Raw genomic sequence first — 15,924 nt, forward strand, 5'->3', positions numbered from 1 at the left:
CACCTTTGCCCATTAGCTAAGTTTTGCAGATAATAGTATTTTCATGCACCCTGCCCCACTACAGAACAATGCAAGCAAGTTGCTTCTGGCCATCATGGAGAGCCGTGGGGACAGTGAAAATGCTGAGCGCATTCTCTTCAACATGAGCCCCCGCCAGCTGGTCGAGGTGGCATGTAACGCCTACCACCAGGATGAAGATGAAGATGAGGATGATGACGATGATGATGATGGTGTCGGAGACAGTCGGGGAGGAAGTGGTGATGGTGTGGGAGTGTCCCCAAAGGAGGTGGGCCACAACATCTACATATTGTGCCACCAGCTGGCCCAGCACAATCGGGACCTGGCTGGACTGCTGAAGCCGCATGAAAGCTCGGACTGCAAGACAGCCCAGGCCCTGCAGTACTATGCCTCACACACTGCACAGATTGAGGTGTGTTGCCGGAGAAGTTTCTTTTCTTTAAACCATTTCCCACTTGTGAAGCTGCATTCAGACTGCAATGCAGAATGTGGTGTGCAAAAAACTCATAGCCACATTTTTGCTCATTGTCACTTACTCTTTCACTTGCTCACTCACAGACCCCCATTCACTCACTCCTTCACTCAGCAATCCACTCATGAATCACTTATGCTCTCAACCACTCTGTCTTGCACTCGCACAATGAGGCGGTTCATGTTGCAGGTCCTGCACATAGCTGGGGTCCAAAGAGATGCATAATTGACCATTCCACAACTTACAGGGCACACCAGAGCGTTTTTGTTGGCTTACTCTTGTTGTACAGAGGGCTTCAGATCTGGGTATTACTGGAGCATGTTTGTCGGCTTACCGTTGTCATACACAGAGGGCTTGAGACCTAACGGCTGTTGGCCTCATTGATTTGCGAAGCCCATGCTATCCTTGGGTAGCTTGGGGCATCTCCTGAACAGGAAGCAAAATTATGAATGACACATACAGGCAACTCTAGGCTGCTCAGGGGAATTCTGTATCTGACATGCTGGGTAAATGCTTTGTATACTTTGTATTTGCAGTGAGAATTGTCACTCGCTAGACTGCTATGTGGACCATTAGCGATACACAGGTGCATTTCGTGACATAAATTTGCCTTCCCTCATCAAGAATATATACCTTTTTTTTCATCGACGGGCAGAAAACTCCTATTGTTGCATCGCCGCTCACCACGGACCATTTCCGCTCAACATTGCACCTAGGCCGCAGCGGTGGATCAGTGGTTATGGTGCTCGGCTGCTGACCTGAAAGACGCAGGTTCGATCCCAGCCGCGGCAGTCGAATTTCAATGGAGGCGAAATTCTAGAGGCCCGTGTACCGTGTGATGTCAGTGCACGTTAAAGAACCCCAGGTGGCCGAAATTATCCGGAGCCTTCCATTACGGCGTCCCTAATAGCCTGAGGCGCTTTGGGTCGTTAAACCCCACACAACCAACCAACATTGCACCGAAACAGAACAAATATAAACTAAATAAAAACCAAGTGTGAAGTGCCTGCAACAGTGGAATGTGTGCCTTAAGTATCACTGAACAATGTAACCTTTTCTTTACTCACTCACCGTTGCAGTCAAACTTTTTGGTAAACAGTACAGTGCAGCGAGAAGCATTTAAACCACAACTTACTATGGCCACAAGTAGTGCATATCACGTTGTCTGCTCCCTGTCCAATCCAGCGAAACCAAAATTGCAGGAGCAGCTAAAAAAAGCCTCCAGAATCCCCAGGAACTATCCGTTGGTCGAAAAGACTATGTTTCGGAACAGTCAGTTCTGGAGCTGACAGGTCAGCATTCTGGAGCTACCCTGGCAAATCAAATGGTGGGTGAGGGTGTCAAGCAGTTCTGAGCAGTTTGGGACAACAAATCGAGGAGACCATGTGTGAAGAGGCCTATTTTCTAACTGTTCACAACATGTGCAAACATAGCGAACAGCGTGTGGAATGCAGGTTTGGTAAAAAAAATTAATTTCTGTGCAGTGAGGCAAACCAGTTCAGTGAAAAGGCAGGAAGTGTGAAGGGGCATGCATTCGTCATTTGATAGAATGAATGCCAGCTGGCTAGGTAGTGATGTAATTTGGAAAGCAGTTTTTTTTTTCCACGAGTCCATGTCCTGTAAACTTTTGTTTGTGATGGTACATCATTATTGGACCTTGTGTTTTCGCAGAAATGGAACAAAATTAATAAAGAAAAGCTGAGGCACATTTCCACATCTTGCCATCTCAGGGTTATACAATATTTTTATGTGCACATCAGATGTAGTAGTATTTGTGCCTTTGGTTTCATTACCAAGTTTCCATAAATTTTCGTATGTATTCGGCTTAAGGCATGTGTTGATATTGTAGCAGAAACCAGTCATCATTTATTCTAGAGTGTTTACAGCGTATTTTCCTCCTGCACCATTTTAACCCTTTCCGGTCAGGTGTACTTTCCTCAGTGACTACTGCACCGGTAAGCAATATTTTGGGCCTTTAGCCCCTTGCAAAGAAAGGGAAAGGCATATCATGATTTGGTTATAAACGTTTATTTAAAGCATTTTTTTCTGCTTTGCTAGGGTTTCAGCAGAACTTCTTTAGAGCATGGTAACTTTAGAAGCACCCTCCTGTGTGGAGGGCAGGCTTCCTATCGCATGTCTTGCAAAAAAATACCACCTCCTTTCTGCTGCCTTTTGTTGTTCTGTCACCGCAGACAGCACAATCCTTGTCGAAGGATGCACACAGTTGTCTTTGTCACTAAAGTCGTCTAGAATTTCTACAAAGTCATTAGGCAACTTTTCGTACACCACGAACACCACGACGCACGTAAAACGTGCTTGCCGGAATGGAAGTCATGCCGCAGTTTTTGCGCCAATTCAGGGCCTCAAAACCACGTGACCAAAAAATATTTTTGCATAAGTATAATGTTTCCATTCCCCGGGAGGAAAGTCGAATTGCCAATTTGCAGGCTGCAACAATTCCAATCAGATGCTTTAGCAAGGTGAAAAGTTGGGCTGGTTGGTGCATGATCTTGTGGCAGGAACAGCGCAGCACGAGACAAAGAAGGGACAGGCAGGACACGACGCTGTCACAGCGGGACACAGCGTCGTGTCCCGCCTGTCCCTTTTTTGTTTCGTGCTGTGCTGTTCCTGCCACAAGTCCAATCAGATGGCGCGCTATTTTTCCTTCAGGAATAACAGGCAAAACATTGTGTCGGGCCATGCCCAATAATGACCAGATGCACAGTTTTCCGATCGCCCGACAGAGTAATGCTTGCCATTGCTATTTTTGCTATGCTCACACAAGGATTTTCTTTTTTACTCTGCGATTAACGATCACAGTGTGGTGTGATAAGTGCAACTTTGTGAATAGCATTCAGTTTTCCTGCATATCAGTTTTTCTGTATTGCTATAACAGGAGACTACCTTGCAGTTGATGTAGTTACTGGCTGGGGTCTTTTTCATTCAGATTGTCCGGCATGACCGTACGATGGAGCAGATTGTGTTCCCTGTGCCTCAGATCTGCGAATTTCTAACGCGGGAGACCAAGGTAAAAGTGTACAACACAACAGAACGGGATGAACAAGGCAGTAAGGTGAGTGTCACTATTTCTTTCTTCCGCCGGACTTGTGCAAACATTGGCGCCTTGACCTTCAGGTGTCAGACTTTTTCGAAAGGACAGAGGACCTGTTCAATGAAATGAAATGGCAAAAGAAACTGCGAGGTAAGCAGTTGTGTTTCTTCTTAATTTATTTGCTCCTAGGTTCTGAGCCATAATAAGTGGAAAGGTGTATTGTCTGTGATGTTGTAGTTATTCAGGATAAACCATGACTACAGGTCAGCCGGTTCTGTACTGGGTGAGCCGGCACATGTCAACATGGAGCACAGTGGCCTTCAACCTGGCTGTGTTGATCAATGTCATTGTGGCAAGCTTCTACCCATTTGAAGGAGCCAAAGGTACACGCATTTTGTACTTCCAGTGCGTGTTGTCTCTTTTATTGAGCTAGACAGCAGGTGAACTTGCTGCTGATTGCAAGGTTGTAGGTATGAATCTCGGTCATGGTAACTGCGCTTTGATAGAGGCAAAATGCAAAAATGTCAATTTGATATGTGATATCAGTGGTCAAAGTTCAGACAGAGTCCACCACTATGGCATCTAGCCGTGTCCCTCATAGCTCACATGCAGCTTCAAAATGTTAAACCCCATGACTGGTGAAGCAGAGTTGAAGCAGAGTTGAAGTTGAAGCAGAGTTGAAGCACTGGTGAAGCAGAGTTGAGATAAGAAAAATAAAAGGAAGGAAATACAGGAGCACGTGGAAACCATTGCCTAGAATGCTATCTGATTTGAGCAGCCCTTTGCGAGGTGGGAACACGATAAAAGGGGCACCAGAAGGTTCGCATTCCAGGCAATGGTTTCCACGTACTGCTGTATTTCCTTCCTTTTATTTTTCTTATCTCACTCTGCTTCGCCAGCGTGGCCTCCCATAATAGGAAAAACAAGAAGAGGGAGCACGTCTCAGCGTCACATCTTAGTCATGCACATGTGCTCTACTGCCCGCTGATTTTTTTGCAAACAGAGATTGTGGCAGGGCGTGTGTCTTTGTGATCGGCACAGTGTAGCAGACAACGCTCTTCCTTTGTGCGCGTGCGGGAACTCTCGCCATGTTGCATGCTTATCGCCGTTATAAGGTGCTGACCAGCAGTTTGGTGGAAGCTCGGGCTATATTATTAAAAATCAGGAAGGCTGTACAAGGAGATGCATGGTCTATCAATGAATCTGTCCTGTTTCTAGCAGGAAACAGCAGTCTTCTGCGTAGTGCCCGGCTTTTTTCTTAATGTGCATGGTTTGTGCAGAACTGGACCCACGGCTGAGCGGCCTGAGCTGGGCACTGATGCTGGTATCTCTAGCAGCAGTGGTGCTAGCACCACGACCATCGTCCATGCGAGCATTGTCTTGTGCCTGCATTCTACGTCTCATGTCCTGGCTTGGCTTACAGCCGACGTTGTGGCTACTGGGCACAGTCAATGTGGCCATCAGGTCAGCAGTCATTTCCCACAGGAAGTTTTTGTCATTGGTGTTCCTCTTCTGTAATGCTGCACTGACCTTCTGTCTGCTTTCAAATAGTGTAAATGACTTATTTTTCGCGAGCTCAGTTGTCTTTAGTTCAAGTTTCACGAGTGCACTAAATTTCGTGAAGCAGAAGCGATAGGCCCCTTTGTCCAAATTATTAGTTGGATCAGTTATCTACAAGGTCTCTGATTTGCAAAAACAAAGTCGTTTGCTGTATGGAACATAGATTGTACTCTTTTATGCGTGTAAATGTGTGTAGGCAAATGTATCACTGTCACTGCTCTTCTTGTGTAGTGGCTTTTGGCAGATTGCAGTTATTTTTCTGCAAAAAATGTTGCCCATTTAGTGCTTTCCTATCATGCTCCTGACCATTTCTCATTTCAGTCTGCATTTGCGCAAACCAACTTGCATGAGGCACAGCATGTGAAAATTTGTTTTTACTTTTTAGGAAAGCGAAAAAAACCGTTCTCAGGAAATTCTAGTTGTATTGGAGTGCAGTGGAAGACTCAGACGGTAAACTTCATGCTTGAGCTTAGAGCCTGTTGACAGGTGCCTTAGCCCAAGCGCACTCTGGTTGTCTTTTTAAGTGCACAAAGAGGTGAATGAAGACAATATCCGAGATTACATAGAGCAGGAAATTGCTGCATATGCTGCACGAGTTTCAGGAAAGTATTATGCAGAACATATTGACACTGCAGAGAATGACATTGGGGACATCAAGTCTAACAGGTGTGGTTGATTTCAAATTCTATTACATAGTTCCAGAGGTAAATTTTTCTTTTAAGTAAGCTCAATGAATATAAAGAAAGTAGAGATTGCAACATATGCAGTGGCACTGTTTTCTGCCATTTATACAGTCCCAAAATTTAAGTTGGCATGCCTTTTCGGAGTGGTTTTCGGAACCCTGTAACAATAAAAATTTGTGGTCTTGATTAAAATCCTGCCTTTACCAGTCACCACATCTTGACTTTTCCTTCCGATTGCAGTAAATTACATCCAAATTGGCTTAGTGGTTGCATAATTGAAGCATTTCTGCATTCCACATATATCTGAATGACAAAGCTGGTGCTGGGACTTGAGCTAAGGCTTTCTGTTAACTGTACAATGCAGGGAATCGCTATTACTGTTATCACCCAGCCCACATGATCCAGGCATTCAAATACGAATGTGCTATCCTACGCATTAATGCGCACGGCACCTGTTGTCTGCTTTTACAGTACGGTGCACCTCGTCAGCATAGTAGGCAACCATGGGACATTTGCACGCAGTCTTGGCCACATGCTGTCGGACATGGAGCTGCTCTACCACGTCTGCCTCTTGGCAGTCTGTGCTCTAGGCCTTGTGGGACACCCGCTGTTCTATAGTGTGCTCCTGTTGGACGTGCTGTACCAGGAGGAGACGCTGCTTAACGTCATCAAGTCGGTGACACGCAATGGCCGCTCCATCATTCTCACGGCGGTACTTGCACTAATCTTGGTGTACCTGTTCTCCATCGTTGCGTTTCTGTTCTTCCGCGATGACTTCCTCATCGAAGTTGACAGCCGAGCGATCCAGAACGTGCCGCAAGGTGAGTGAGCTGCACCACATGTTCAGTGCGTGGGGGTCTCATTGCTTACAAATGTGTGACGCTGGTGTGATATTGTGCGACTGATTTTTTGTGTTTGGGATGGGCTGTTTGTGGAACAGTAGCTGCATTTCTTGATGTTAGTTGGCACGAGGCCCTTATATGCAGCTGAAGCTTCATCACCAGTTGTAATGTCACTGATACCGTAAAATACTGAGGATCCGCCCATGCTTGAGTAAGCGCCTACCCCCTTTTTCCTGATATTTTCAATTAAAAAAAAAAAGCCGAGCAAGCACCCATGCGATTATGTCCTCTGTCTGCAAGAAATGAAAAACATGGCAAAGACACTTGAAAATGAAAATTGGTTTTTGAGGAAATGAAAGACTCAGCAACTGTCTCACACATCAAGCACCCATTATTTGGTATCCCATTGCCTATCAATTGGCATCCCAGCCACGGTTTTCATGGAGCGAGGGGAGGGGGGTTGAACACTGCAATAAGAACATTCACAGGATATCTTGAAAACATAGCGCAAAAAGGACACGGACGACACAGAAGTGGACAGGACAGGCGCTGTCCTGTCCACTTCTGTGTCGTCCGTGTCCTTTTTGCGCTATGTTTTCTAAGAACTGTTACCAACTAGCCCAAACCAAGCTACTGTGATATCTTGAAGCTCAAGGTTAAGCAGTTTTCTAAGAAAAGCTTTGGAGGGCGTTTTCTGTGGCATATTCTGTGTTTACATGGTATAGAGACCCCCCCCGGTGTGGCCACCATCTCGAACTTAATGATATATTGTCGGAGTAAGCAGGGCCCACTCCATCATATGCCCGTTCTCGATTTTAATAACTGGACCCAACAAGTGCCCATCCCCAAATATTTCGTGATTATCTTCAAATTTTAAGTGGGTGCTTGCTCAGTATTTTACGGTAGGTATTTATGTATACTTACTTAAAACCAGTAACGGCAGGTTTAAAGGGGCTTAACATATACTGTTGGGTGAATTTGGTTGATATTTTTTTTCTGTGGAAGGGGACAAGAGAGGAGAGGTGTGTGTCATGTTCATGTGTGTCCCATCTTTCTGCAGTTTTCCTTTTTGGTGCTCTTTCGAATAAAAAATTCAAGGGGCTGTGAACCTGAAAGTGAAGTGAATCTAGCTCAGTAGACTGCACATTTCAAGGGTGCCAAATCTGAAGATATTTCTGACTATTGGGCTTTGTTAAGATAAAAACTTGTGCAAATTTGAAGTACCAATTGCAGCTCACCATGCTTATCTTTTAGTGATGATTTTGTGATGAGCACCTTCATTGACTCTGCCACGTAAGCTTTTCGACAGGAATAACAGTGCCTTGACTGTGGACATGATACTGTGTGGCATGGAGCTGTTTATTTTTACTTTTTCATGGATAATACCAATGAAAAGCTAAAAGCTTGCAGGTGATGAAAAATAAGGCTGATGAGGTGTCATTACATGTGTCAAGCCCAGTCATGGCACTTGCCACTCTTGACATCACAGATTTGACTGAATTAGTATGGGTTTTGTTCATTGAATTCAGAGTTTCTTGCCCAAATAGACAGCTTCCTGTGCTGAGTAAATGACTATAGTTGCTAGGTGCCCAACAAATTGTCTGCACTACACAAATGAAATTATTTGTAGTAGACGCATCAGATATGTAAGATGTGTGGCAAGGCCACATGTGCAGACAAGGTGTTTTCATTTGGTATCCCTTGTAGCAAGAGTTGTAGGGCCCCTTTGTAACTTATGGAAAAACAAACTTCAGACAGCTTGTGTGTGGGAGATAATTACATGAGCAGACACCTGTTTGCACACCTCTACCATAGTCTTTAATGACTCTGCCTCTACACACAATGAGAAATTACTGTCTGGGCTATATTAATGAATTTGCCTTGCTTCTTGCCTGTGATTTGCAGGGCCAAGCATGCTGTGCCTAATTCACTCTGCATGGGTGCCATCATGAACCACAAATGCATTCATTTATGCCTGTGTAGCAAAATGTGTGGACACTGCTATGCAGAATTTGCAGGCTCATGATACTACAGTAGATGAGTCATCTTCCTTGCCACTACAGAACTTTATTGCACAATGCATTGTTTGTACACTTGAGCTTCTGCCATAGCTCTTGTGTACTACATTTCGGTTAGAGTGCTGTGGCAATTTTTACTTCAAGGGACACTGCAACAGCATCCACTGACGATAGGAAAGCCGAAATACTTATCGGTATTCAATGACCTATCATCCTCCCGTAAAAATTTTCGGTCTGACGTATGCAGCCCCAGAGATAGCACTGATAAAAAAAATGGCCTCTGCATTTCAAATATGCTCGATCTCGACTGCGACAGCGGTATTTCGATACACACAAAATACTAAATGAGCCTGTGTGTTCTGCAATGTCAGCAGCCGTTTATAACCCTAGGTGGTTGAATTTAATCCGGAGCCCTTCACTAGGGCATCCCTAATAGCCCATGTGTCACTTCGAGACATTAAGCACCACAATTTACGATTGATTTCAAATATGTAGCAACTTTTTCTATAAATTAATAACTTTCTGAGATTAATTTCAATTAATCAGTTATTAGTACCTCAGTGTGAAAAATGGCTTCACAAAAGATCATTTTTAATGCATGGCTACATAGTATAACGAGTAAGGGTGCATTGTTCAAAGAAGTTTTTCCATTTGCCCTTATTAGCAATTTTACGACACTGTATCAGCATTCAAGGTGTACTGGTCAAGCATCTACAAACTTTTTAAAATAAAATTTTTTAAGCCTGATTGAACAAATGTGCTTTGAACATAGCAAACACTGCACCTTCAGCTTCTCTGAGTAAAAAGATGGTCTCCTCCATTTGGCTGCACTTTCTGCACTAGTTCACAAAAGTGCTGTGCCAGTGCAGCGCCAGTTCTTGCGGCGCGAGTGTAGCCTGACACTAGTGCTCTTGGTGCAGCAGCCAAATCGAGTGCAAAAGTGCAGAAATGTTCGTCTGCTGAAGCCGTGTGTTGGTGCTTGTCGCGTGGTTTCACATGCATGGGATTGTGCTAGCTGTATTGAACGCTGTGCATTTGCTTGAAGTGGGACATCTCGTGGAGCGGCCATGAAATTTGTTAATCCCAAAAGTGGTGAAGAATTTGGCACCGTCCTTTCCATTGCGTTGTGCAAAGTACGTGGCGCAGGCTGGTCGACGGTCACTGATTCAACGGGCAATTTGAAAAGGCAACAAACTGAATTCGAGAGGTTATTCAGACTTCCGCTCGATACGATCTTCTACAGCCCATACGCGTGATTCAGGCTGTTTCTGTTCTATCGAAAATTGACTGCGGTTGTCCGCCTAGAATTGCCTGATAACTTGGACTATATTTGAGCTCAGCTCGATTGAATTCACTTTCGGCGGACGGTGACGACGATGTGACTGTCAGAAACTAACTGGCAGGTGAAGGTGTGGGCTGAGGATGACCTCAAGCCCAATCGCTGCCGTAAGCGGAGGTACTGATATCACTGCGAGTCACCACAAACGTTGCGATCACCCACGTATTATTAAACATCGCACCATCTGCCTCTTATGCAAACGCCCCCTCGTGCTGTGTGCAATAGTAATAATTGCACACAGAAGAGAAATGGTGTAAAGCAACGTGCGAGGCTGGACAGAAAGATGACAACCCATATGCAGTGCGCCATGCCAGCCAGTCGCTTACGCGCATACACACGCACACACACACGTACGCACACTGTCATTTCAGCTGTTCGGTGAGGACACCGCGCAGATGCTGTGTCTATCACGGGTACGCGGCCGTCTCAACCATGGTCTCAACGCTGCTCACTAAAACAAGCATGGCCGCGGAGCCGTCTGCTATGAAGCGCGCCAAGCACCTTGCACTACTTGCACGAGAACAGAACTCGCCGAGAGGCTAGTGCAGCAGTGGAGAAGCACTCGTGCAGCACGAAGTCAATTCGAGTGCCGAAGTGCAGGTGGCGCTAGCTGCACTGTCAAATCGAGTGCGACAGTGCTGCACCTCTTGAACTGGTGCAGAAAGTGCAGCCAAATAGAGGAGACCTAGATTGTCTCCATCTGTTGCAGATGCAGAGATATTGGCATACCAAAATTTGCATGCTATTTTATCGTCTGTTCCTACACAGATTTAGCCCACATAATCATCTTAATTTAATATTGTGGTAAGGATACTTATTTGAGAAGAAATAAATTGGTAGACTTGGGAGATAAATAGCCATAGATTTCAACAATGCCATTTTCAGAAAATCAATTTTTTGGTGCCAAAGCTTGGTGTCCTCCTTAACCACTTGTGAATTCAAAATAATGCACTTTTGTCCCATGCCTTTAATGATTATTTTCGGTAAATTAAGTTGCAGGCCCAGAAGGTGACCCACCCTGCCTTGAAGGCTTTTGTGACGCATCAGAGCGACCTAACAGCAGTGAAAAAGATGACAGTGGGTCAGATGATGACACAACAACTGAGCGCGCTTGTGACTCACTCATAATGTGCATAATCACCACCATGAATCATGGCTTGCGCAACGGTGGAGGCATTGGAGACATTCTACGGCCACCTAGTGCGAAGGTATGTGCTCTGGTATTCATTAGCATGGAACATACAGCTATGGTTCATCATGCAATACAGTGCAGAGCAAGACGGCCTACTAAGAACAAAATAGGATGAACACAATTGCTTAACACAAGCATTCATGCTTGCTGCTCTTGTTCATAGCCCAAAGGCTGCAGGTTGTTCATTTGGAAGTCATCACCAGTGTGCAACTTTTCTTTAGGGTAAAGAAAGGTGTACTGAATTAAGAGTGTAATAGAGAGATTTGTAACAACTGCAAAGTTGTGTCCATGTCTTTCCATTCCCCTGCCTACTGGTGTCACATGAGCAAGAAATTCCAGTGTAAAAATGCATAATATTTATTAATGTATGAATGGGCCACACAGCCACTTGTCCATGCCAAATTTTCATCATGCATTTCAGTGTTCTCTGAAATTGTATGCCATGCTTGTCGCTGCACTAAAGTTGCTGTTCAGTGGCTTTGTTTTGTTGTGCATGTATGTGCTTGCCATTCCATGGCACATACTGTTTGGGTGCGTCTGGCTGTTTGGAGCTCACATCACGTGAATATTTCTGCAGGAGCCGCTCTACTTTGCTCGAGTGGTGTACGACCTCTTGTTCTTCTTTGTGGTTATTATTATTGTGCTGAACCTCATCTTTGGTGTCATCATTGACACCTTTGCTGATCTGAGAAGCGAGAAGCAGCAGAAGGAAGAGACCCTCCGCAACACCTGCTTCATCTGCGGTTAGTGTCACTGAAACCATCGATGTGCTTCCAGATTTTTTCCTTGCTGTATGATAAGAACTTCTAAATCATCTTTTCCACCTAAAAGAATCTAAATCCAGTACATAACTCAGGCCTGCACCTTTCATGCGGCGCATACAGAACATCTCCTTTAGCTAGCCTCTATGTAGAAAGAAATAAACACCCACTAAGAAATTATAAGAGCTGCACTTACTTGGGCATATATTCTTTAAGTGAGATCTCTGCCTAAACACAGCTACTATCTATAGTTGTAACAAAGTGTCCTTCTAGTATAATATTCAACAGCAAACTTCAAACCAACAGGCTATTACTCTTCTGATTTGATGAAATAGGCCAGGATTTCGGCCTACTGGACACATTTCTTGGCACTGCCTGAGAACGTGACTGACTACCTCCTTGGTACAATTTTCCAGTAATGTGCAATCTCACTCCTACTGTAAAAAACAAACTCCACAACAACATCATTCAAGAATTTCCTGCACTTAAGGAAAGATACGGCGGCTTCATAGACTTTTATACCGATGGTTCGAAAACGGCTGTTTACATTCACAGTGGTACGAGGGAATTGGGAGGAGACAATAGGACTTCAAGTATGCATCCTTCTTCACTGCTGAATGTTATGTCATCTCTGTCGCTGTTGAAAAAATAGTGAACGAGGACATCACAAACAGTATTATCTACACAGACTCCCTGAGGTCACTCACTCACTCTTCACTCCAGAAATGCACGACACCGCTACTTGGGGAAATTATACACAAAAGAACAACAGCCACAGCTCAAGGACATAAAATACAATTCTGCTGGGTCATGAGTCATGTCGAAATTAAAGGCAAAGAGAGAGTAGACGTGTGCGCTGCTCAAGCTCATGACAAGCAAACCAAGGAAGTAAATATGCCTTTCAAAGATTGCATAAAGTTAGTACATTGTAAACTAAGGGAAAAGTGCCAGTCTGCATGTAGTAACGAAGTAAATTACAAAATACCCTTGGTAAAGCTCGTGTTAGGAGTATGGGAATCATGCACACACCGGGATTGTTTCAAGGAAGAGATTCTATGCTGTCTTCGCATAAGACGCACACCCCTTGCATATATATAACTTCATGCTGACAAAACAAGACAAGCCTATATGTGAAACATGCAGAGATAGCTGACGGTAAACCAAGTCTTCTTCTTGTGCAGAAAACATGGAACAGTAAGGAAAAAACATTTTAATTTGTTTTACTATAAACACATCCTTTTCCATCTAGTGTTACTCATAGGTGAAAGTGGCCTTATTGATTTGTCCTGTATTTATAAGTTTTTAAAAAAAGTGAATGTCTTAAAACAAACTACACACTAGATAATTACAGTCCCTTAAATACAGCATACTTTTTTAGCCTTATGTTTAGCAAATGATAGCCATAGCTGCTCATGTGCCACAAAACCCGGCACATCACAACACTTTTTTGTGTGTAATTTTGCAGGTCTGCTATGAAAATTCAGCAGAAAAAAGGAATTATGTGTCTCAATGTAATCAGTACTGCAGTGGAAGTAGTGTGTCTTGTCTTGTAACATCTTTTATTACATGTTTTATATTTATACTTGCAGTGATTTTGGAGATATTATTTTATAAATGGGGAATAAGATAGAGGAGTCATTGTGCACAAAGCCTGGCATGTCTGCCAGAATACTTGAATTTTGATGCATAGTTGCAATACTTGCACATATTTGTTTTAGAAATGGCGTACTAGCCTTATGTTCTGAAAGGAGTGTTGCATTGTACGACTCACCCAGGTTTCTGAGTAGCTGCAAAATATGTTTTTCTTGTAACCAGGTTTGGACAGATCAGCTTTTGACAACAAGAGTGTATCATTTGAAGAACACATCCGGTGTGAGCACAACCTGTGGCACTACCTCTACTTCATTGTCTTGGTGAGAGTTAAAGATCCGACAGAATTCACTGGGCCCGAAAGCTATGTGGACTCCATGATCAAGGTGAGCCAGACATTTGCTGTCATCGCTGTAGTTCTGACCAGTTGGGACAGTAAATGCAGGTGATAGTGTGCTCAATACTGAAATTTGCTGCTGTGTCCTCTGGCTGCAGTCGGTGTGGTTTGCAGTAAAATTCTTTGAGGTGCTGTGTAGCGGTGAAATCCTCACTCCGAGTTCAAGTGTGTAGTATTCTGATTCAAAGGATTTTGACAGAAAGCAAGTCACATAGCACAGTTCACAGTTCCATGGCAGTTTGAAAACCCTTGACACAGCCAGGCACTATTTTTTGGTGACTGTTTCTTGTGGAAGCATTTCATTGTCCATGGCTAGTAGCAAATGCATGAGACTTTGAAAGATAGTTTCGGCTGTTTCCAAGGAGGCATTTTACTACTAGTTAATAGTTTTTACAGTATCCTCCTGTACTCCTGGTTCACACGGTTTAGTGAAATTTTAGTGCAATGATGGTTTTGTCCCCTGACCTTCTTTAAATGTAACTACCATGCATTGCTAGTGACACTAGTAGTTTAACTCCCTAGTCACTGTTCCTTTGCTTTGGGTTGATGACAGTGGAAATCAAGATGAATGTATCATGTCTTTCAACACTAATCTGACCTTGATTGGCAGTCGCTATTTGCGGAGCGTGAGCATGCGTGTGCCACTGCAGGAAAAGAACCTGGAGTGGTTCCCACGCATGCGTGCCATGTCACTGGCGGCGGATGAAGCAGACGGAGAACAGAATGAGATGCGCACATTGCAGAACCAGCTGGAGGACACCCAGCGCCTGGTGTCCACTCTCTCTCGGCAGCTGGCCGAGCTCAGGGATCAGGTAAAGCGCCTGCTTGTTTCGTTGAGTTGCCAATGCCTTCTTCGTACCTATTCATCTTGACGGAAAACTGCATTGTATGTTGTTTTGTTGCGTAAAGCGTGTTATGTAGGCTTTTTCTCGTATTGTTGCAGCCTCTAGGGTTAGGTTGATAGAGTTGTAAACCAGGTTCAGCTGTTTCACTTGAAAAGGAGAAGAAAGATGGCTACTGCTGTTGTTGTCATCCACTTGCATTTGTTCATGCCCTATGTGGCAGGCAAGCATGGGATGGATGCCGGAAAATTGATAAGCATGTAAACGTGTGTATAGCAGTGGTGTCTCGGCAACAACAATGCCATCCGTATGACTGATATAACTAAAGTAAAAAATTAAGTACAAAAAATGACATCCAGCAGTCTTCTTGCAATGGATTTGGTATGATTAGGACCTCCATTCATTATTACAGTGCAAAGACGGCACAGAACAAGAAGGGGACACAACAGCGCTGACTGTCAACAGTTGACAGTCAGTGCTGTTGTGTCCCCTTCTTGTTCTGTGCCGTCTTTGCGCTGTAATAATGAATGTAGGTAACCAACTTGCCCAAAATGTTGTATTATGTTGTATTAGGACCTCATCTAGCTTCTGCCCTTTTTTATGGTGCCAAGTCTGAATAAGTCTGGCTGCTGCTTCACCCTCAGTGACTATTGACATGTCATGCTGGCAACAGAAAATAGTGGGCAGCTTCATGCTGTATGTGGAGCCATAACCCAGAGTGGAATTTCACATCCTGTTGTAATGTTGTAAGCTTTGTATGCATCAATGTTGCCTCATCTTGAGTCAAGCCGCCACGGTGGCTTAGTGGTTATGGCGCTCAGCTGCTGACCCGAAAGACGCGGGTTCGATCCCGGCCGTGGCGGTCGAATTACGATGGAGGCGAAATTCTAGAGGCCTGTGTACTGTGCGATGTCAGTGCACTTTAAAGAACCCCAGGTGGTCGAAATCTCTGGAGCCCTTCAATACGGTGTCCCTCGTAGCCTGAGTCGCTTTGGGACGTTGAACCCCCATAAACTTAACCAATCATCTTGAGTCATCACCAGCCTGACTACGCCCACTGCAGGGCAAAGGCCTCTCCCATGTCCCTCCAATAAACTCTGTCCTTTGCCAGCTGCGGCCACCGTATCTCTAATACCACTAATACCACTGATCTCATAT

The 15,924-nt window shown here is 44.3% G+C and overlaps 1 protein-coding gene across 3 annotated transcripts in view; it reads left to right on the top strand.

Moving 5' to 3' along the window:
- Itpr (Inositol 1,4,5,-trisphosphate receptor) overlaps window positions 1–15,924 on the top strand; it is a 92,443-nt gene that overhangs the window by 72,701 nt on the left and 3,818 nt on the right. The window contains exons 37-46 of one of the 3 annotated variants that reach the window (XM_077630983.1): window positions 65–430; window positions 3,438–3,563; window positions 3,626–3,692; window positions 3,806–3,925; window positions 4,823–5,006; window positions 6,257–6,606; window positions 10,978–11,192; window positions 11,754–11,919; window positions 13,753–13,913; window positions 14,575–14,736. In XM_077630983.1, the coding sequence (XP_077487109.1) occupies window positions 65–430; window positions 3,438–3,563; window positions 3,626–3,692; window positions 3,806–3,925; window positions 4,823–5,006; window positions 6,257–6,606; window positions 10,978–11,192; window positions 11,754–11,919; window positions 13,753–13,913; window positions 14,575–14,736 (1,917 nt within the window). The remainder of the gene's footprint in view (window positions 1–64; window positions 431–3,437; window positions 3,564–3,625; window positions 3,693–3,805; window positions 3,926–4,822; window positions 5,007–6,256; window positions 6,607–10,977; window positions 11,193–11,753; window positions 11,920–13,752; window positions 13,914–14,574; window positions 14,737–15,924) is intronic. The other 2 variants (XM_077630984.1, XM_077630982.1) reach the window with 2 other exon arrangements.

This window comes from Amblyomma americanum, chromosome 7 (genome assembly GCF_052857255.1).
Source record: "Amblyomma americanum isolate KBUSLIRL-KWMA chromosome 7, ASM5285725v1, whole genome shotgun sequence".
In the NCBI taxonomy this organism is placed as follows: Eukaryota; Metazoa; Arthropoda; class Arachnida; order Ixodida; family Ixodidae; genus Amblyomma; species Amblyomma americanum.